Source organism: Dama dama, chromosome 10, assembly GCF_033118175.1.
Source record: "Dama dama isolate Ldn47 chromosome 10, ASM3311817v1, whole genome shotgun sequence".
Lineage (NCBI taxonomy): Eukaryota > Metazoa > Chordata > Mammalia > Artiodactyla > Cervidae > Dama > Dama dama.
Window position 1 is genome coordinate 8,087,330 of NC_083690.1, and position 23,018 is coordinate 8,110,347.

At 44.8% G+C, this 23,018-nt stretch overlaps 1 protein-coding gene across 4 annotated transcripts in view; it reads left to right on the forward strand.

The window, feature by feature from the left end:
- Positions 1 to 23,018, forward strand: part of LOC133064008 (RNA binding protein fox-1 homolog 1) — a 436,966-nt gene that overhangs the window by 231,968 nt on the left and 181,980 nt on the right. For all 4 annotated transcript variants that reach the window (XM_061153952.1, XM_061153950.1, XM_061153951.1 and 1 more), the window contains exon 2: positions 1,151 to 1,393. In XM_061153952.1, the coding sequence (XP_061009935.1) occupies positions 1,151 to 1,393 (243 nt within the window). The remainder of the gene's footprint in view (positions 1 to 1,150; positions 1,394 to 23,018) is intronic.

Consider the following 23,018-nt stretch of genomic DNA (forward strand, 5'->3'; position numbering starts at 1 on the left):
AGACCTCTGGGTTACAGACCCTGATGGGGTGTGTGTGTGTGTGTGTGTGTGTGTGTGTGTGTGTAGGGTAGTAAAGTTGTGGGGGTGGGGGTGGAGAGAGAGGTTTCCTGAAAGGGAAGCATTTGAGTTCTTCTTTTTTTATTCTTTTGACTTGACTGTAATTATCACATTCCATGTTTTGCCTAGATCTGAAGGGCGAATTGTTATATAATGCTCTGCTTATAAAAAAAAAAATTAGTCAGGGAACAGGGGGGAGGCATTGATTAATGAGGCTAAGAGTCAAATCCATGTTTTGCAGAGACACTTAAAATGAGACTATCGTTGAGGGCCATCGTTGTCCAAATTAGGTCTTGAATTTTCATCAGCTGCTTCATGTTGGCTCTGAGACCATCATACGCACACGCACACGCACACACACAGTGACCCTTGCAAGGACCACCACCCCCATCCCATTATGTGAACCAAAGCACATAAAATGTTGATTAAATTCTAATGCTTACACGAATTGTCTCTCCTCTCAAGAACACACACGTTCAATTTAATCTCTCTTGGCATTTTAAGTATCAAATCAAGGCTCTGCTGTCACTGGCGACAACTACAGGCTCACACGTTCCAAAATGGGAATGAAATTAGAAAGACCTGCCAGAAAAATCCAGTGCAGAAGAACACAGACTCTCACGGTGTGTGGCTCTTGGGCTGGATGATATGCGGAAGGGTCTTCCACCTTTCAGAACCTCGATTTCTGCATCTGGACAGTGGGGCTGTCTCAGTGATGACTGGCCTGTCCTTGTTTAGTTGCTAAGTCCTGTCTGACTCTTTGCGGCCACCTGAACCTGCCAGGCTTCTCTGTCCGTGGAATTTCCCAGGCAAGGATACTGGAGTGGGTTGCCATTCCCTTCTCTAGGGGATTTTCCTGACCCAGGGATGGAACCGTGTCTCCTGCATTGGCAGGCGGGTTCTTGGAGACCCTGGTGATGGTTACTGCATCCTTATACCGTCTGATGAAGATGGCCTAGGATGTACCCATCTCAGGCTCTTGGCACCACCCTGGCACCCACGCGACATCCGGGGAGCTATTGTTCCTGGGTCTGGGGAGAAGGTTCTGCCTGCTGCCCGCTCATGGTTTCTCTCCTTCTCTCTGATTTTCCAGGGTAATCAGGAAGCAGCAGCTGCCCCTGACACAATGGCTCAGCCTTATGCTTCGGCCCAGTTTGCCCCCCCTCAGAACGGCATCCCCGCGGAATACACGGCCCCTCACCCCCACCCCGCACCAGAGTACACGGGCCAGACCACCGTCCCGGAGCACACGTTAAACCTGTACCCTCCCGCGCAGTCACACTCGGAGCAGAGCGCAGCGGACACGAGCGCGCACACCGTCTCGGGCACGGCCACAGTAAGTCTGCGCTGGTTTCGGGGGGCGGGGTGGGACCCCAGGATTCCTGGAATGACTGCGGGGCGCACCTCTATGCAGCTAGGGGGCTCCCTCCTGCAGAGCCGTCCCTAAGCTCATCCCTGGCATCCCAGCCCCGCCAGGTTCACTTCACTCACCTGCGCGCATCCTCTCGTGAGGCTGGGTTCAATCAAAACATTTTCCCATTAACTGCGTGTTTTGCTAAAGGGAAACCTTCATCTCTTTTCTGCTTCTGCAGTTTCGCTTTTTCTGAAATTATGTCGTCTGTGTGAAATCATACACTATGTAATTTTTTTTTTTTTAATTGCCTTTTTGGAGATACCGTTTACATACTGTAAAATCCACTTATTCCAGGTGTACAATTCAGGGATCATTATGGTATTTACAGAACTGTACAACCACTGCCACAGTCTATCTTAGGAATGTTTCCATCACCCCCAATCCATCTGTCCATTGCAGCCACCCCCTGCAGGGTTCCCGCCCCAGCGCTCCTTATCTTAGCCAAATTCATTGGAGTTGCACCCCCATTGTGGCTTGTGTCCCTAGTGTCTTCTTTACTGCTTAGCTCCCAAGGTATGGGTGACCTGGGCTACCAAAAGGCAGCAAGAGAATTTTGTAGAACTGTTTTGCATTTTGATGGTGGTGGTAACATACCTCTGTGCACCCAAAAGTCAACTTTCTTGCCTATGAATGGATGGAATGGATTAAAAACAAGCAAATAAACAGAAAAGAAACAGTCTATCACCATTGCCAATGGAAACCAGTATTGCTGGCTATTCATAAAAGTTAATCACTCTAAACAAAAATGATGATTAAAAGTACACCATGTTTATTTGCATACCACTGGAAGTAACCATGCCATGTGCATCTCAGGAGGGGTATATGTAAACATTTAGGAAACCTTGTTCTATGGAATTCTTGAGAAGCCTAGACACACTCAGCTTCTGTCCAGAACAGTTTATAGGTGCAAGGCACTTAGGCCTGTTTCTCCTAACCTCTGAAAAACTAGTATTTGTGAAGAAGTGTATTGGTTTGAAACATCATTTATTTTTTTGTAACCAAGTTCAGTTCAATTCAATCCCTCACTTGTGTCCAGCTGTTTGCAACCCCATGGACTGCAGCTCCTCAGGCTTCCCTGTCCATAACCAGCTCCCAGAGCTTGCTCAAACTCATGTCCATCAAGTTGGTGATGCCATCCAACCATCTCGTCCTCTGCCATCCCCTTCTTGTAACCAAGGCAACCATCTAACTTTGCTACCTGGTACCTCATTCATTTGGAAGTTCAGTTTGGAGATTTTTCAAAATAATGTAAATTAAAAATTTTTCTATTGCTTTCCCTTTTTTATTGTGCCAAAATACATATAAAATTTTTAACCATTTTATCACATACAGTCCAGTGGCATTACGTACATTTGCAGTGTAGCACATCCATCACCACTGCAGAGTCCCAGACGTTCCCATGGCCCCAACAGGAAACCTGGGATCCATCAGGCAGAGGTCTTCCATCCCTCCCTCCCCGCAGCCCCTGGGAGTCACCAGTCTGCTTTCTTTCTGTATACATTTGCCTCTTCTGACTTTTTCAAAAGACTCAGTCATACAGTATATGACCTCTTGTGTCTGTCTCCTTTCACTTAGAATGTTTTCAAGGTTCATCCACGTTGTAGCATGGACCAGTGCCTCATTCTTTTTCTGTGGCTGAATCCTATTCCATTGTTTGGACAGATCACATTCTGTCTGTCCATCCACCCATCGATGGGCACTTGGGTCGTGTCTACCTCTTGGTTATTGTCAGTAGTGCCACCGCTGCCTCGTTTGTCATTGTCTGCTTTAACTTAGGGATGGATTTATTAGATGGGTTTGCAAATGTAGTAGGTGTTTATTCTCATTGTGTTGACTACCAGTGGTAGTGATGGGGCTGTTGTTCATTTGTGTGTTGAGTTTTTGTGTGTGTGTGTGTGATAAGCAATGGTAGGGCTTGATAAAGTTATTTTAGGACTAAAAATGTTCCCATCAGGCATGATTTATTAAGCTTCCACATGGACCAACCATACACACTGCTGTGGAAGATTCATTCCTGCACTCACAAAGATTTCTTAAACATCTGCTGAGGCCAGGACTCATACCTGATGATGTGAGTGAGCCAGACGGAAATGGTCTTTTCTATCTGTTTTGAAAACGATTGTCTTTTGGCTGCACTGGGTCTTCATTGCTATGTGCACTGGCTTTCTCCAGTTGCAGCGAGTGGGGCTACTTTCCAGCTGCGGTGCACAGGCTTCTCCTTGCAGTGGCTTCTCTTGTGCGGGCTCAGTAGTTGTGGCACATGGGCTTTGTTGCCCCATGGCATGGGGACTCTTCCCAGGCCAGTGATTGAACCCATACCCCTTGCATTGGCAGGCGGATTCTTCACCGCTGGACCACCATGGAAGTCCAGTTCTTTCCCTCTTATAACTAAATGTGGGAGACAGTGGAAAATTGTAGCAATCAAAGAGCTCTATAAACACACATGGTGAGACATGCTCTTGAGGAAAAGACGGGTGCTATGGTGGATTAAAAAAAAGAGCAGAGGTACCACCTGCAAATGAGTAGCCTGGGGACATTTCTTCAAGGACATGATATTTAAGGGGAGAAGAGAAAGCTTCCAGGTAAAAGGAATACCAAGGTCATAGGTCCCAAGGTTGGAAAGAGCTGGGCTTATTCAAAGACTTAAAAAAGGAAAAAAAATGAGACAGTATGTCTAAGGGCTGGTAAAGAGGGTATCAGGATGCACAGTGGCAAAGGATAACGAGAAGCGGCCACAAGGATCCTACAGTGTGTTCTGTGAGAGGGTGGGATTCCCGGTTGAAAGCTATGGGAAGCCATTGAAAAGAGTTTAAGCCCCGAAAAAGTTTAAAAAATGACATTTCGTAGGAAAGAATTAATTATGCCTGTGCTGTGCTTAGTCGCTCAGTCGTGTCTGACTCTTTGTGACCCCGTGGACTGTAGCCCCGCCAGGCTCCTCTGTCCTTGGAATTATCCAGGCAAGAACACTGGAGTGGGTTGCCATGCCCTCCTCCAGGGGATCTTCCCAACCCAGGGATCGAACCCACTTCTCCCACATTGCAGGCAAATTCTTTACCATTTGAGCCACGAGGGAAGCTTACCTTAAAGGAAATATTAAGCCAGCAGGGGAGATGAGAAACTCAATATCCTTTTGTCTCATAAAGAACTCATAAGAGATCAACCCGGCTACTTTTAAATTGCATATTGTGTGTCCACAGTGCCCCCAGTACCACAGCGAGGTGACGTGGTGAGCAAACAGACTCCCTCTATCAGAGAGCTTTTACACAGACAGCCAAACACATAGATCAAAGATGGTTCCACCAGGGTCAACGTGAACTTCTTTTTTCAATGTTTACTTTTATTTATGCATTTATTTGGTTGTGCCGGGTCTTGGCTGTGGCACATGGATCTTCAGTCCTGCTGTGACCTGCTGGATCCTTAGTTTAGGTGTGCGCATCTAGTTTAGTTTGGGCATCTAGTTCCCCAACCAGGGATGGCACCTGGGCTCCTTGCATTTCGAGCTTGGAGTCTTAGCCACTGGACTACCAGAGAAGTTCCTGAGACTTCTCATTAAAGGTGTTGAATGAACAGAAAATGGTCAGTGCTAAAGGCGGTATGGTGAGCCATTTTCATCGAGAGCTTGAATTGATACCTTTGTCAAGTGTAGGGAATGGAGAGAAAGTCAAGAGCTGATCACTAGAGAGCTCATAGGTGGTGAGGTTTGGAAGAAAAGGCGCTATTGAATGAGACCTAAAGAGGGTACCTGTATGGAGGGTTGAACCAGAGAGTGTTGTCATGGCAGCCTGGCAGGTGTGAACTGAGGACATGACTGAAGCTGGCATATTGGACATCACATTACCCAGGAGAAAGTAAAGTATTGGGGAGCAGTTCCACGGGGCCAGGAGTTGAGGAGTAAATGGGAAATATCAGAGTGGGTGTGCGCAGTACCCTCATAAACGTTTGGAGTAAAGAGGAGAAATAAAAGAAAGCAACGGAAGAGGACAGAGGTCTGAGGAACTGGTTTGTAGGTGAGTGGATTTTGATTCAATGTTTTACACCACAGAGAAGAGAGATGGAGGAAGGACAGGGAATCAGAGATAGGGAATGACTCGAGGGAGAAAGCAGCAGAGTATTTTAGAGGAAATAGAAGGAATCTGACCGTGAGCACACAGATTCAGTAGGTAGCCTGGGAAAGGACGAAGATGTACTTTATTTTTTGTAGCTCCATTGACGTATAAATGACAAACAATAAGCTGTGCATACTTAATAATTTTGTAATTATTTAGTGTCAGTAAGTACATACATATGGAACCATTTCTACTCTCATGATAATAGATATATCCATCATCTTCAAAGTTTTCTTTTTCTTTTCCAACAGGTAATCACTTTATTTTTGTTTATTTATTTATTCATTTATTTATATTGACATGTAGTTGATATACAATGTTGTGTTAGTTTAAGAAGTACATATATACAGTTGTACATATATTCAGTTATATATACATATATATGTACATACATTGTGTGTATATATATATTCTTTTTCATTTTATATATAGTAATTTATATCTCTTAATCCTAGATTCCAAATTTATCCCTCCCCTGCCTTTTCCCTTGTTTTGTATATCTGTGAATCTATTTCTACTCTGTAAATAAGTTCATTTGCTCCATATTTTAAATTCCATGTATAAGTCAGATCATATAATATTTGTCTTTGTTTTTGTGACTTACTTCACCTTGTATGATCATCTCTGGGTCCATCCATGTTACTTCAAATGGCATTATTTCATTCTTTTTATGGTTGAGTAATATTCCACTGTATGTTTATATGTCACAGTAAAGAAGTTCCTGAAAAAACTAAAAATAGCGTTGTCATATGATCCAGTGATCCCATTCCTGGGTATTTATCTAGAAAAAGAAAACTATAGCTTGAAAGGATACATGCACCCCAGAGTTTACTTGTAACCCCTCTGTAATCCTCCCTCTCCATTCTCTCCCCCACTCCCAGGAATCAGCTGATCTGTTCCTGTAGTTTAGTTTTCAGTTTCTAGAATGTTCGATAAGTGACAGCAAGCATTGCATGTTTCTTCCCCTCTTCCTCTGGATGCACTTTCACTCAGCGTCATTGTTCACAGATTTGTCCACCTTATTGCATGCATCAGTCTGTTCAGTCAATTTGGTCACTCAGTCGTGTCCAACTCTTTGTGACCCCATGGACTGCAGGCACACCAGGCTTCACTCTCCATCACCAACTCCTGGACTTGGTCAAGCTCCTGTCCATCGAGTCAGTGATGCCATCCAGTCATCTCATCCTCTGTTGTCTCCTTCTCCTCCTGCCCTCAATCTTTCCCAGCATCAGGGTCTTTTCCAATGAGTCGCCTCTTCACATCAGGTGGCCAAGGTGTTGGAGTTTCAGCTTCAGCATCAATCCTTCCAATGAATATTCAGGACTGATTTCCTTTAGCATTGACTGGTTTGATCTTCTTGCAGTCCAAGGGATTCTCAGGAGTCTTGTCCAGCACCACAGTTCAGAACCATCAAGTCTTCGGCACTCTGCTTTTTTTTATAGTCCAGCCTCACATACATGACCACTGGAAAAAACATAGCCTTGACTAGACAGACCTTTGTTGACAAAGTAATGTCTCTGCTTTTTAATATGCTGTCTAGGTTGGTCATAACTTTCCTTCCAAGGAGCAGGCGTCTTTTAATTTCATGCAATCACTGCAATCACCATCTGCAGTGATTTTGGAGCCAAAAAAAAAAAAAAAAGTCTGTCACTGTTTCCATTGTTTCCCCATCTATTTGCCATGACGTGATGGGACTGGATGCCATGATCTTAGTTTTTTGAAAGTTGAGTTTTAAGCCAAGTTTTTCACTCTCCTCTTTCACTTTCATCAAGAGGTTCTTTAGTTCTTCTTTGCTTTCTGCTATAAGTGTGGTATCATCTGCATATCTGATGAAGCTTGTGCTTCATCCAGCCCAGCGTTTCCCATGATGTACTCTGCGTATAAGTTAAATAAGCAGGGTGACAACATACAGCCTTGACGTACTCCTTTCCCAATTTGGAACCAGTCTGTTGTTCCATGTCCAGTTCTAACTGTTGTTTCTTGACCTGCATACAGATTTCACAGGCGCAAGGTAAGGTAATCTGGTATTCCCTTCTCTTTAAGAATTTTCCACATTTTGTTGTGCTCTACACAGTCAAAAGCTTTGGCATAGTCAGTAAAGCAGAAGTAGATGTTTTCCTGGAACTCTCTTGCTTTTTTGTTGATCCAACGGATATTGGCAATTTGATCTCTGGTTGTTGGCATGCATCAGTAGCCTACTCCTTATACACTGCTATGTACAATGTGTCACAATTTGTTGACTCATTTACCTGTGGATGGGCATCTGGTTGTTTTCCATCTTTGGCCACAAAGAAATGACCAGCTTACAAATAAGGACTGCCATGGGTGCCTGAAAACATTTCAGTTTTGAAGCAAAAGAGAACTGTCACTATCCATTCTGGCTGCTGTAACAAGAACAGACAGCAGAAATTTATTGCTCACAGTTCAGGAGGCTGAAAGTCATCAGAGTGCCAGATGGTCAGGGGAGGGTCCGATTCCTGGGTCAGAGCCTCTCTGCCTTTTCACATGATGAGAGGGGTGAGGGGCTCTATGAGGTCTATTTTATGAGGGCGCTAATCCTGTTTGTGAGAGCTGCACCCTCACGACCTAATCACATTGCCAAAGCCCCATCCTCTAACACTATCACGTGAGACTTTAGGATTCTAACATGTGAATCTGGGGCAGTGAGTGGGGGACACAAACATTCATACGTGAGCAAGACGGAAGAGTGAGTTATGAGGAAACAGATGGATCCTGAGGTCAAGAGACAACCTGAGAAGGTCCTTGTATATGACCTTCAAGCTCATCATCAACTGACAGAGTAAGAAAGGTAAAAATTTAGAAGCAACAGAATGAGTCCTAAAATTGGGCAAACCTGCCAGGAATCTGGCTCAGACAATCCCTAGAGTTTTTGAAGGGCATGGACAGCCTCTCTGACTTTGGAGACTGTGAAGTTGTGGTGGGACTTGGTTATTTCATGACTGTGTCTACTCTAGTGATGTTTGGATGGTATGCACTGCTTTCAGGAAGTCTTCCAGGAAAGGACCATGATGAGGTGAAGCAGGAGGATTTGTGTCTGATCCTGAAGGAAGTCTTAGAACGTATCCTCTTAGCTGGTTTTGAGGAAGGAGCAGTCATCCTAACAGGTGCCGTCTTATTTTCTGCTGCAATTACATACTTGTGCTCTTCTCCCTTCTGCCAAAAGGGAAGATGCTTCTGTTTGTCCATGACCTACTTTTGAGTTGTAGTAACCTGGCCTGACGGAGCAGAACATAGTCTATGACAAGTTTCCTCAAACTGTCTCTGCATCCTTGTGCATTTACCAAGTGTACCTTCTCTTCACTTAACCTCAAAGTGGGTCAGAGCCATGCTTCCCAACCCTGGAATACACGGCCCTGTATTAGACACCTCATTTATTCCCCGCAGGGTAGAGTTGTACCCAGAATAACTCCAACTGTCCTTTGACAGGTATGCACAGTGCTTATTGCCAGTCTGAGGTCACTCGAGGGGCCGTCATTTCTTTGAAAAAACAGTAGTATAGGGTAAGAGAAAAGATCGATCCATCTGGTAGGCTCCAAGAACATCTAATATATGCACATGATTTAACACAAAGTGCAGAATCTGTAAAAGGGAAGCAGGCTGCACCCAGAGTTCCCAGCCAGAGTCGAGGAAAGTACAGACAGAAAAGAACTACCAGGTCATCCTTTCAGCTCCCCAAGGGCTGAGTTGAGTCCCCGCAGGACATTTTTCTGCTGAATGTCTATTTAATGCGGGCCTCCAAACACATCATGGATCACTGTGCTGACAGAGCCAATGCTGTATTATATTAGAGACTGCTCCTGACAAGGTATTTTACTCTTGACATATTATAATTAGAGATTTGCAAGTGGTGAATTTCTCCATGTATCTCCAATAGCAACTTAACTTCTATTTTTAACACCTCTGCAGTCTGTCTAACAGTTTCCCACCAGCTCCAGGAACTAATGGGAAAAAGAATGTGGGACTTAGCGCTTGGTCTCCGAGCTCTGGGCTCTGTCAACAGAGAGAGGAGCTATTTAAGAAGCCAACTTCCACTTGATCTTCAGCTCCTTCTAATTGGAGTGCTAACTGTGTCCCCAGTTTTCATGAATACCTTTGAGAAGATAAGACTTGGGTTGGTGATGACTTCCTGTCCTTAACCCTTTACACGCTGGCTCTTCTTTGGAAGCCAATTATATAGATAATGTTTGGAGAAAACTGTTCAGTGCACTCCTTTTTGTTAACTGGCAATTCTTATTATTACTATTAATTATTCTGGAAATTAATGTTTGTGGTTAAGAAAAGTCACACACTAGAAAAGTGTATAAAATGAAAACTAAAATTTTCTTAGAAACAAGAGTCACCAATTCTTTTTATTTCCGTCCAGAAATGCTTTATGCAAACACAAGCATATGCCTGTGTCTTAGTCTGTTCAGGCTGCTATAACGAAAATATTATAAATTGGCTGAATCATAAACAACAAGTATTTAGTTCTCACAGTTTGGAGGGTGGGAAGTCCAAGATAGTGGCATCAGGAGATTTGGTGTCTGGTGAGAATTCACCTCCTGGATCATGAAGAGCCATCTTGTCACTGAGTCCTCACTTAGCAGAAGGAGCGAGGGAGCTCTCGGGAGTCTCCCTTATTTTATTTTTATTGGAATGTAATTGCTTTACAATGCTGTGTTAGTTTGTACGACGAAGTGAGTCAACCACATGCAAACATATATTCCCTCCCTCTTTGGTCTCTCTCCCACCCCACCCCCAACCCAGCCATCTAGGTCATCACGGAGCACTGAGCTGAGCTCCCAGTGCTTCATGTCAGCTTCTCACTAGCTATCCACTTTACACATGCAGTGTATATATGTCAGTCTGAATCTTCCACTTTGTCCCACCCTCCCCTTTCCTTCGGGAATCTCCTTTACAAACCGCTGATCTCATTCATGGCGGCACTAGTGGTGAAGAACCCGCCTGCCGATGCAGGAGACATAAAAAAACGTGGGTTCGATCCTGGGTTGGGAAGATTCCCCTGCAGCAGGGAATGGCTACCCACTCCAGTATTCTTGCCTGGAGAATTCCATGGACAGAGAAGCCTGATGGGCTACAGTCCATGGAGTTGCAAAGAATTGGACATGACTGAAGTGACTCCACCCTCATGACCTGATCACCCTTCAAAGGCCCCACCTCCTAATACCATTACCTTGGGATCTAGGATTTCAACATATGAATTTCGAGGAGATACAAACACTTGGTTTATAGAAGTCTGCTTGCCTGTTTCTCTATCTCTAGTTTCTCTCTCTCTGTCTCTAATTCAATCCTCACATCTTCTAACTTCTCACTAGTTCCATTCCCAAAAGGATAGAATTAAAGTGTACTAATCACCAGCTGAAGCACCTTTTATATCTTAGAGATTGTTCTGTGTAAAGCTTCGCATTCTTTTTTTTTTTTTAAATTTTGTGTGCTGTCTGACATAGAGAGGTCTCCCAGTGATTGAATTGGGTTGTTTCTGGGGTTCAGCATGCAGGGTCCATATTCTAAATAGGCTGTAGTGAGCAGCTGAGAACAAATAGCACTGCCCACTTCTGGTGTCTCTGTGAATGGTTAAAGGTGCCTGGGTTTAAATGTAGACCCTCCAGGGAGCCACTTGTAGCCCGCAGACAGTCCCGAGAAGGCCTGCCGCCACACTCTTGCCCAGGACATTGTCCCATCCAATTCAGTTCATGGCCATTCCCCCATTCCACCTCTCTTTAACAAAAGAAAGTGACTTGAGAGCAGCCTGGTGTCAGGGAGAAGAAGAGGAAAGACGGGCTACTGGGACTGAGACCTGTTATGGTCACAGACCCCACTGGACACACGTTCGTCCTTTGTCTCCTTCTGTCCTCACCAAGCCTTTTATGGACTCTCCCGGTGGCTCAACGGTAAAGAGGCCACCTGCGATGCAAGAGATGTGTCTTTGATCCCTGGGTCAGGAAGATCCCCTGGAGAAGGCAATGGCAACCCACTCCAGTATTCTTGCCTGGGAAATCCCATGGACAGAGGAGCCTGGTAGGCTGCAGCCCAAGGGGTCACAAAAGAGCCAGACATGACTTGGCGACTAAACAACAATAGCAAAGCTTTTACATGCTGTTAGTTCTCCCCAGGTTGTATTGAAAGACCAAGGTTCAAGATGCCATGAGTATGGAGGATTTGTGAGGGCAGAGTAGAGACCCTCACCAGCTAGGTCTGGTGTCAGAGTTCAGACTTTGCTCAATCTCCAGGCTCTTTCCTATGAGGTCTCCTGGCCAGCAGCTAAGATGACCAGTGCCCGGGACCAGGGTGAACAATCTACAATCCACCCAAGGCTGGTTTCTTCAGCCTGCTCTCCAGTTTAGAAAAGCAGGTCAGCTAAGAAGCTGAAATCAGGATTTGCCAGGGTTAACCCCTCGGCTTCACCATTTCCAAGTTGAAGGCTATTGGTCTGGTTGTTTGACCTCTCTGCTCTTAGAGTCCTACTGTCCCCTTCCTGCATGGTGGTTCTGCCGTTCTCCAAACACCCTCCCTCTTCCTTGTAAACGTCATCAGAGAAAAATTGTAAAAAATATACTAGAGAGCCCCTCTTCCTGTTGGAAGACTTTGGCATTCCTGCTTCCATTTAAAGTTTGGCAAAATCGCTAAAGGATGCCAGTCTAAAAATAGGGTAAGTAGTGCCATCAAAACAGAAGGCAGGGGCTTCCCTGGTGGTCCAGTGGTTAACAATCTGCCTGGCAGTACAGGGGACGTGAGTTCGATCCCTGGTTGGGAAACTAAGATTCCCACATGCCATGGGGCAACTAAGCCAGCACAACCTAACAGAAGATCCTGCATGCCACAGCTAAGACCTGACGCAGCCAAATAAATAAATAAAACTCAATGTTTTTAAGAAACAGGAGGCAGAGCATCCAGTCTCAAAAGTAACAGTGTTTGCTCGTCGAGTCTCAGGCCATGTTGTAATCACTGTACGTCTATAATCTTGACCCTCCATCATCAAAAAAAGAGAAAAGAATAAAAGTGTGTAGGAGGCATTGTCATCCTCCAGTTGAAAAACCTGAGGCAACTAACTTTCTGAAGGTCATTGTAGCTAACAGACAGGAGCCAGGGCTCCAAACCAAGTGTGTCAGACCAAAACTCTGTAGGGCTTGGAGCCCAGAAGGCACCCCCAGGCAGGTCGGGGCACACACCCAGGGCTCATCTCTCCATCCATAGCCGCGGCAAAGAAAAATGCTTTGCCCAGGAATTCCTCCGTCCACCCTGGGGAGGGCCCTGGCAGATCCAGGCATGTGAAATATCATAGGCTTAGTACTGGCTCTTATTTGAGACCAGTGCCTTGAGCAAACTCCAATAATATGTTTCAGTGGCTTCAAAATTGTCTTTTTAGATGACAGTGTAGCTGAGCTGTTTTGTCAATACCAGTTCCGCTTTCCTACGGTTCACATTTGCTTTAAGGACACAGGTACTGCCTCTAGTTCCCGCATGAGGCCGAGTATTATGTGTTTGCTTGCTGTCTATGCTTTAGAATAAATGGTCTGTGGCTTTCAGGATGAATTAAAAGCCTGTGTTACCCAATTCCAGGGCCATTTTACCATTCCAAAGCACCAGTTGACCAAAGATCACCCAGTCCTGGGGGTCCAGTGTGTATCATTTAGTACAAGTTCAGTTCAGTTCAGTCTCTCAGTCATGTCTGACTCTTTCTTCGACCCCATGGACTGCAGCATGCCAGGCTTCCCTGTCCATCACCAACTCCTAGAACTTGCTCAAACTATGCCCATCGAGTTGGTGATGCCATCCAGCCATCTCATCCTCTGCCGTCCCCTTCTCCTTCCGCCTTCAATCTTTCCTAGCATCAGGGTCTTTTCTGATGAGTCAGTTCTTCACACCAGGTGGCCAAAGTATTGGAGTTTCAGCTTCAGCATCAGGAATGAATATTCCAATGAATATTCAGGACTGATTTCCTTTAGGATGGCTGGTTGGATCTCCTTGCTGTCCAAGGGACTCTCTCAAGAGGGAGGTGGGAGGGGGAATCGGGATGGGGAATACATGTAAATCCATGGCTGATTCATGTCAATGTTTAACAAAAACCACTACAATATTATAAAGTAATTAGCCTCCAACTAATAAAAATAAATGAAAAAAAAAAAAAAGAGTCTTCTCTAACACCACAGTTCGAAAGCATCAACTCTTTGGCACTCAGTTTTGGAGCCCAACTTAGGATAATTCTAAAGCCATGAGCATCAGAGACCCAAGTCCAATGTCTAGGAAGGACAGGCTTCCAGGGCTGCTGCCTAGAAGTTTGGAAGAATTGAAGGTTCTCATGACAAGTCAGGAAAAATGGTTCGGGATAAATAAATACCCTTAGGTATTTTCATGAGAAGGGGCTTCCCAGGTGGCACAGTGGTAAAGAATCCACCTCCCAGTGAAGGAGACATAAAAGATGTGGGTTCCATCCCTGGGTCTGGAAGATACCCTGGGGTAGGAAATGACAACCAGCTCCAGTATTCTTACCTGGAGAATCCAGGTTTGCAACAGTGTTGCAAAGAGCTGGACACAACAGTTGCTCAGTCATGTCCAACTCTTTGCGATCCCATGGACTGTAGTCCACGAGTCTCCTCTGTCCATGGAATTCTCCAGGCAAGAAGATTAGAGTGGGTTGCCATTCCCTTCTCCAGGGGATCTTCCTGACCCAGGGATGGAACTTGAGTCTCCTGCATTGCAGGCAGATTCTTTATCATCTAAGCCACCAGCGAAGCCCGCAGCCACAGACACCCACACACACATTATCAACACATTATCAGGAGAGGTAGTGAAGCATCAAGATAAAGAGCATGGAGTTCCCATCCCAGTTCTGATCCTAGGTGGGACCACTGGCATGGGATGGAAACTCTCCGAGCCTCACTTTCCCCCTTTGAGTACATGAGGCTGTGACATCCTGATGAGATAATGCTGATGAAGGGCTTAGCGCAGAGATGGGCACATCGTAAATGTTCTACCAGATGAACCATTGTAATCAGGAAATAATTACGTCATTCTCCATGGGAAATCTGAGTGTTCTTCTTTGGCCTGAATTCTTCCTTCTAATTTTTTTTTTTCAGGACAATAAATCCATCCTAAGAATTGTAAAATTTTCTGGGTTAAGGGGGAAACAAAGATTCAATTTCCCACATTTATTTTAAAAGGAATTCTTATATGTAATGATTTCCATACAGATAGTTTTCAATCACTCATGCTTGAGTTCAGCTGATGGGAACAAGCAAATCATTGACCTAAGTCTGGGTCATAGAGAGCAAGGTTAGGGTTTATTAAAGGGGTATATGACTTAATGTTTTGCCCACATGACTGAAGCCATCTTGCTTTTGCTGGACGAGGGAAGAATAGACCTATTATCTTTCTTTAGGGAGACTTTATTGTTGAATTTCCACTGGGAGTGTTAAGTCACCAGAAACGTTTCTTCGTGACTTTGTCTTCATTTGGTGTTCTGTGCTTGTTCATACCTATATTCATTGTCATCAATTTTACCCTCTCAGTATGACTAAGCAGTCTGTATCCTTGATGAAGATGTTAGTCTTTGAGCAACTGTTTGCGCAGTGTCATTGTAAAGGGTTGGGATAATGATTGGCTAATTCGAAGACGAAGTGGACTGTCTTTGAGCTACGCAAACGACTTTGAGGTGTTGGAGCAACCTTTGCATACCCCATGGCCTCATGCGGTGGTTTCATCCTGCTTGTTTGTCTTTACTCAGATATTCATCTCTTTTGTGGGCAGCATTTGAATCACTCATTAGCCAGCCATCAGCTCATGCTTTTAATTCATGGCCATATATTTTGCAAGTTGATGATGAATTCCTACAAAATCTGTGCTCTGTTGGATTTTAGGCAGGAGAAAGAAGTTGGCTGTGCTGTTAATTGAGGGTTCCTGGGGGCTTCCAGCCAGACTCTTGGAGTATTAGAGTTCCAAGGAACCACCTGTTCCAATCTCCTCATTGTACAGGTGTTAGGTAATCATATAAGTTAAGAGCTGAAAGCCAGATACTTTCAGGCTCGGGCAAGTAACATACATATATGAAAGAGTTTGGTTTATGTTAGAAACAGCAGTAAAAGAAAAAGATAAGGATGATAAAACCTTAGGCATTATGCTATGTGGGGCTCCCCCGGTGGCTTAGTGGTGAAGGATCCACCTGCAGTGCAGCAGCCATGGGAGGCTCGGGTTCGATCCCTCGGTCAGGCAGATCCCCTGGAGCAGGGCATGGCAACCCACTCCAGTATTCTTGCCTGAAGAAGCCCATGGATAGAGGAGCCTGGTGGGCTACAGTTCACAGGGTCACAAGAGTCGGACATGACTGAAGCGACTTAGAAGGCATGCACACGTGATGCTGTGTGACCCCTTGATAAAACCCTGTTGGCAGTCTAGAGGGCTCACGGCCCTTCCTCCCTTTCCTATCACTCCATTCAATCTCTGCCATATTGAATTGCTAGCCCGGCATTGCAATATCTTGATTTTTTTTCCAAGAGTGAGCAGCATTTTGGATTTTTTTATATGCTCTCCCTTTCACTTCTGTTTTGTTCCTTTTTGTTATCTGCCCAGCCTCTGAAGATACTAAGTTTGTAACCCCTGACTAGTCTTTGAACCTTCATTTATTCTTTTTTAATAAGGTGAAATGAGGAAGCTTAACCCTTTGAGTAAGACTCTATTTCGGGTTTATAAAAAAATGCAGCTTGGCTACTTCTTCATGACAATGCAGAGGTTAATAGAATGTGAGAGCTGGAAGCGACCGTCTGGTCTACTGGCTTTGTTTACAAATGATGCCAAGGATCAGAGAGGGAATGGGACCTGCCTGAGTCACACAGTGAATATTTCAGCAAAAACCAGAACAGGGACATCCTACAAGAAAATTTCCACTGTACCATGGCCCTCCCTGTGCATCCTACTGGCTATGACCATGCTTTTTTCCTCTGTGTCTCCTGGATTCTGTAGTAGCTTTCAAAGTCCACTTACTTAGGGTTATCTCTGCATAAAAATAGACAAAGCCCACTAACCCTGCAAGGGTTAGGAGCAAGTCAGGCTATATGATTTAAGGCTTCATTTCTCTTTGATATTCCATTTTGGTTCCTAGTCAGAGGTTTCATCCAACAGTGGACCCTGCTTCCATAAAGGCTTCTGGAATTCTGAAAGGAGGCGATTTTATCCTGTTCTCTCTCCTGCTGATCAGGATGGCTGTGCCAGTGGGGCTGTGCTCATTCAATAGTGTTCTGTATTCCAACCAGCTCTAGTCCCAATTTGTCCTGGGCCAGAACAAGCTAACCAGGGAGTCCTAATTCTATCTTTGCACCCCTGAAGAGCATGGAGGCTGTCAGATTGTCAAGTGATAGCCTTTGATGTAGAGCTCAGTCCAGGTCATCATCCCAGCTCCCCGAAGGGCAGAAGGTCAAACGGTGGGTTCTGCCCACCTCAGTAGAGTCACCAGACCCTTGTGAGACAAGTCAGTCTGGCAGGTGAGCCAAGCAGAGTGGAGACCCCACAGAAATGCTCATGGGTTCTCCAACTCTTGGACTTAGGAGAGAAGGCCACTATAACACAGACTCTAACTCAGCCCTCTGACATCGGGAACAGAATGTATCCCATCTAGAGCACCTGACTTTTATGTGCTCTCTATGTCCTTGGGACAAAACTACATGTGCAACTTTGTTCCACAATAAAACAGAGTTTGCAGACTGTACAGTCCAAAACAAGCCAGGCCATCAGGACCAAAGTCATTTGAAGGCTTAAGTGTTGCAGACTTTTTTTTAAAAAAAGCAATTATCCTCCAATGAGAAATAAATTGTTTTTAAAAAGTCCCTTTTCTAGTTTTTGCTGAGGTAGTCCTGTGTGTCTCAGGCAGATCCTGAGACAGTATATATATGTTGTGCTATACCCTAGAGGAGTGGGCTAGGGGAGTGGCAGGAAGGTCCAAGAGGAAGGGGACATATGTGTACTTATGGCTGATTCATTGTTGGTTTCTGCCATACAACAGTGTGACTCAGCTGTAAGTACACGTATGTCCCCTCCCTCTTGGACCTGCCTGCCACTCCCCCACCCCAGCCGTCTAGGTCATCACAGAGCACCGAGCTGAGCTCCCTGTGTTATTCAAGCTTCCAAGCAGCTATCTGCTTTTCACGTAGGAGTGTATATATGTCAATGCCACTATCTCAATTCGTCTCAGCCTCTCCTCCCCCTGCTACATCCACAAGTCTGTTCTCTAAGCCTGCGTCTCTATTCCTGCCCTGCAAATAGGTTCATCAGTACCATTTTTTCCCTAGATTCCACGGATATATATATCTCTTTCTCTGTGTTTGTATATATCTGTTTTTCTCTTTCTTACTTGCTTCACTCTGTAAAATAGGCTCTAGGTTCATCCACCTCATTAGAACTGACTCAAATCTGTGCAGACTTGCTTTGGAAGCAAAAAGGCTTTTCAGAAAAATCATGGAATTAGTTGCAAATAATACAGTTCAACAAGTTTGAGCTGCCCTGTCTCTTAAAAGGGGGAAATGTCAATGTGCATCTTGACTGGGTGTGCGTGCTTAGTTGCATCATTTGTATCTGATTCTACAACCCCATGATGGACTGTAACCCGCCAGGCCTCTCTGTCCACAGAATTTTCCTGGCAAGAATACTAGAGTGGGGTGCCATGCCCTCCTCCAGGGGGCATCTGGATTGGTAGATGGGGAGAAACAAATAGAAATTTGGGAAACTGAAAGAAAAATATTAAAAAAAAGAAAAAAAGAGTCAGCTATCCTGGGTGAGTAATGTCTGAATAACCATACCTAGCAGGTAGTGAGTGCATGTTAAACGCCCAGTGCAGTGATGCTCACAGTGCTCTGGACATGATCTGCTGGAAGCTTACAGCATCCAGAGGAGGTGGGTACCATAATTAACCCCTTCTTACCAAGGTGAGAAAACCAGAGCATAGAGAAATCAAGGAGAAGGCTCAGGTCACATCACAAAGCCACTAAGGGCAGAGCTGGGATTCAGAGGAAGTCAGTTCAACTCAGGGTTTGCTTCCTAACTCACTCATGAGCCGCGTGCTATGCTGCAAGCTTTACTCACCTTCCGTAACCCATCACGGGATGGTTGTGAGAATGACAGGTGAGGAAACAGCACAGATGTTCATTAACTTGCCCCCAGGCCGTACAACTAATAAAGGGAGGGGAGTAAATGCCAGCAGAAGCCTGGTAGATTCCTAAACCCGAAATGTGTGACTTCCCCATCAGAAATCGTCTATTTTACCAAAATGACATTCCCTACTATTTTAAACATGATAATAATGTAGCAGACAGGTATCTTAACAATCGTCCCCATAATTCTTAGTTTAGCTCTAAACTGCCTCAATTTACACACACACACACACACACACACACGCACGCACTCTTCCATCTCCCCATCACCACCTCCCCCCATAGCATCCAGTGACCCCCAAGGAGTGAAAGTGACCCTCAGACCCTTTGGCAAGCTGACTAGAGGAAGCCTGGATCTCCCAGAGAAACTTGCTACAAGGAAATCGCTAATTATAACCCAAATTGTATTTGACTTCTGCATCTCTGCTTCACGTTATCACACTGTAATTTAAAGAGATTGTTCCCTGGCCTTTTTTTAGGGGAAGAAATTAACTACCTTTTTTTTTTTCGTACTTAGAAAAGCCGTGATAGGAGCAGCACCCGAATGACAGGAGGTGGGTCTTGTCCCCCCTTTTCCCTCTAATTGGCTTGCAAGTGGGAGTCAGGTTAGCAATTATGCGAGGAGTTGCCTAGGGTTCCAGGCAGTGTCTCCAGGTGACACTCATCTGGTGAGTTCACAAAAGGGAAAGAGATCCTGGGGGTGGGGCAGGCTGGGGGGACGAGCCCCAGAGTCTCCTTGACTCCTGGAGGTGGAAGTTCGGAGACAGGAGAGAGGCAAGGCAGCTTAGTCCTGGGATTTGAAAGTCTTCTGTTTTGAATCTTAGAAAGTGAAAGTGAAGTCGCTCAGTCATGTCTGTTTCTTAGTGATCCCATGAACTGCAGCCTACCAGGCTCCTCCGTCCATGGGATTTTCCAAGGCAAGGGTACTGGAGTGGGTTGCCATTGGCTTCTCCGTTTGAATCTTGGAAGCCCGTGGCATTGAAGAACGGAGGGGACCTGATCAAAGGTTGCAAAGAGAAGTAGGGAGCATGGCATAGACCCTAGAGCCTTGGATGTCCTTCTGCCTGGTCCAGCAGCCCCCAGACCTCACTCCAGTCCAGCCGCTCCCTCTTCTCTCCAGCCTTCACCTCTCCCAGGCCTTTAGTATCAGCATTAATTAGCTAAGCCAAGCCTTGGCAAACTGACCCAATGAGTCAGTTCTGGCTCACTACCCCCTTTTTGTCAATAAAGTTTTATTGGCACACGGCCATGCCAGTCCTTTCATGGATTGTCCATGGCTACCTTTGCATTACAACAGCAGAGCAGAGTAAGTGCAAAGAGACACAGGGCCTGCAGAACTCAGAACTCTTACCCTTTGCCCCTCTGCAGAAAATGCTGGTTGATCCCTGAACTAGGACAGAGCTTATGGATTGTTGGCCTGCTGAACTTGACTCCATACTTCAAGCCTCCCAAAGGAATTGACTGCCTACATTTAAAAATGGGTGATTTTACAGTATAATCTGGCTTTGATTAAAAAGTGCAAAAGTCTTACAAACCATGATAATGATGTAGAAATGTTCAGGATGGGCTGTCCCTCCGGACGGTATGCCGTGGTCACCAACATTCCCTATAGTATTTCACCAAGCTTACCTCTTCCATCTACATGGACTGGTCCTCCTAGGTGTTTGAGTTTGACTAGGGCATCTTGGTCTTCTGGATTATTTTTTAATGAAATAATTCTAATTTCTCCCCTGACCAAAATTGCATTTATTTTATTCTTTCTTCTCCATCAAACCGGGCTTCCCTATGGAACTCTGGCAAGGGAATAAATGTTTGTACAATGCCAGGACTTAGTGAATTTCATAGTTCTATCAGAAATGTAGCATCTCCTTTTATCTCCAAATGCATCCATACATACATGTAGTGTCCACATTTAAAAAAAAAAAAAAAAACACCTTTGAAATTGAAATCTGTATCACCACTGACTTTGACTTAAATCAAAACAGGGTTAGTAAGTGTTACCCACTCCAGTGTTCTTGCCTGGAGAATCCCAGGGACGGGGGAGCCTGGTGGGCTGCCGTTTATGGGGGTCGCATAGTTGGACACAACTGAAGTGACCTAGCAGCAGCAGCAGCAAGTGTTACCTTCATCTGAGATCATAAAATGAAGGACTCCCCTGGTGGTCCAGTGGCTAAGACTTTGCACTCCCAGTGCAGGGGAACGAGGTTCCATCCCTAGTCAAGGATGCCGCAGCTAAGAGTTTGCTTGCTTCATCTAAAGGTCCTGCGTGTCATGACTAAGACCTGGTGCAGCCAAATAAATATTTGTAAAAATTAAAAACAGAAAATAGATCAGGAAATGAATATCACAGTTATTATTGATAGAGCAAGTATTGGTAGTTTGGGATAATGTTTTCAGGCTTTAAGTCCATTTTTTGAAACCTAGTGGCATGTATAGAAAATGAAAGTGACATTGTTCGTTGCTCAGTCATGTCCAATTCTTTGGGACCCCGTGGACTGTAGCCCGCCAGGCTCTGTTACCCCCATTTCACTGGTGAGGAAAACAGAGCCTCAGAGGTGATGCATACTGCCTGAGTTTGTAGCACCAGGAAGTGATGGGCACGGAACTCAGATCCAGACCTGGCTGATACCAAAGGCATTGTTCTTCCTAATACAACAGGGCAGGTCTTTACACTCACTGGCACAGACAACAGAAATATCAGTAACTCTTAACTAAAATAGGCAACTGGTGGCCAGCTCAGGGATTGACATGAGAATATGGTATATATATATATTTTAAAAAAGAGTCTTAAGAGATTACTTCTTCTGTAGCTAGAGGAGCTGACCCCCAGAAGAGCCCCAAAAGGCTTGGTTAGGGCCATTGATGTGAGTTTTTGGTGACCATCTTTCATTGCTCTCAACAAATCTGCAGTGAATGTTTTTTCCATGGTCTATAGCAAGCTCAGCAGAAGGTGAACTGAGATTGAGCCTAAATGGGGAAGTGAGATGGTTATAGGGCAGGAGACTTGCCCTGGCAGAGAGAAACCCTAGTAAACAGGATCCAGGGCTTGTTGGGTAGCTTAGTTCTTGCAGAGAGCCCAGCCTGGGAGGCATCTAGGCTTACCCTGGTGTGGTGTGGTGTGGTGTGGGTGTGGGGTGGGGCAGGGCTTTAGGAAGCCTTGTATTTATTTTTTCTTAACTGCCTCCTGTGGCATATGGGATCTTATTTCCCTGACCAGAGATCAAACCCATGCCTCCTGCATTGGAAGTGCGAAGCCTTGCCCACTGGCCCACCAAAGAAGTCCTGGAAGCCTTGTGCTCTTCCTTCTGCTGCTTGGGTAGTGAGTTCCACAGGCTTTCTGAGAATTCATAGTGATCTGACATTGGGGCCGAAGCCTTGATAGTGACAGTGTAGACATGAGATAATTACAGATCCGCTACTTCCCAAGTCAAGCTAAGTGGACCTCTGATTATTATTCTGAGTATAATAGGAGCATAACTAACACTGAAGGGAAATTGTACTTCTCTATTTTATTAACCGCTTTTATATTCCCTCGTGCATGGCTATGATGCTATGAAATCTTCTTAAATGTGATATTACTCAATATAATACAATAATAATGCACACACTGTAATGTATTGGATTACTTTGCAAACAGCCCTTCTGAAATTGAATTTCCCATCATTTCTCTGGGCCAGCTCAAGGCTTCTGGGCTCATAGGCCCTTTCTGGGGTGGGAGCCTGGACTCTACAGTCACTTAGGTTTTCATAGATGTAAGCAATTGGTCCACATCATTTTTATTCATGGGAGAGATGTTGGCAAGCCCTGTTTCCAGACACCTCGCTGTTTGTCATGGCTCAGAAATGTAAGCAGTTTTTGATACCTCAGTACAGTTTAAAAATGAACTGGGTTAGAAAGCATCAAGAAGGAACTTTGCTAGGCAGAAAGGAGACCTTGCACGTTGGAATTAAATTCTGAAGTATTGGTAACTGCCTTTGCTGGAGATCCTATCAAGTCTTTACTTACTCCCAGGCTTTGTTCATCTGTAAACCTTTTTCTGTGATACCATCTCCAATCCAGAATTGGTATTCCTGTTACATGCTGGATGTGCCTTGAGAATTCACCCCTGTGGCATCCAAAAAAAAAAAAAAATTGTTTCTTGACCTCCTGCAATATGTCACAATACACATTCATCTACTAAATGCCCACCCAACAACTTTACAGTAATTTAAAACTTTCTTTTTTGCCATACAGCTGGAAAGTCCTTGAGGACACCATGGTACCTTACTCATCTTTTTTATTCTC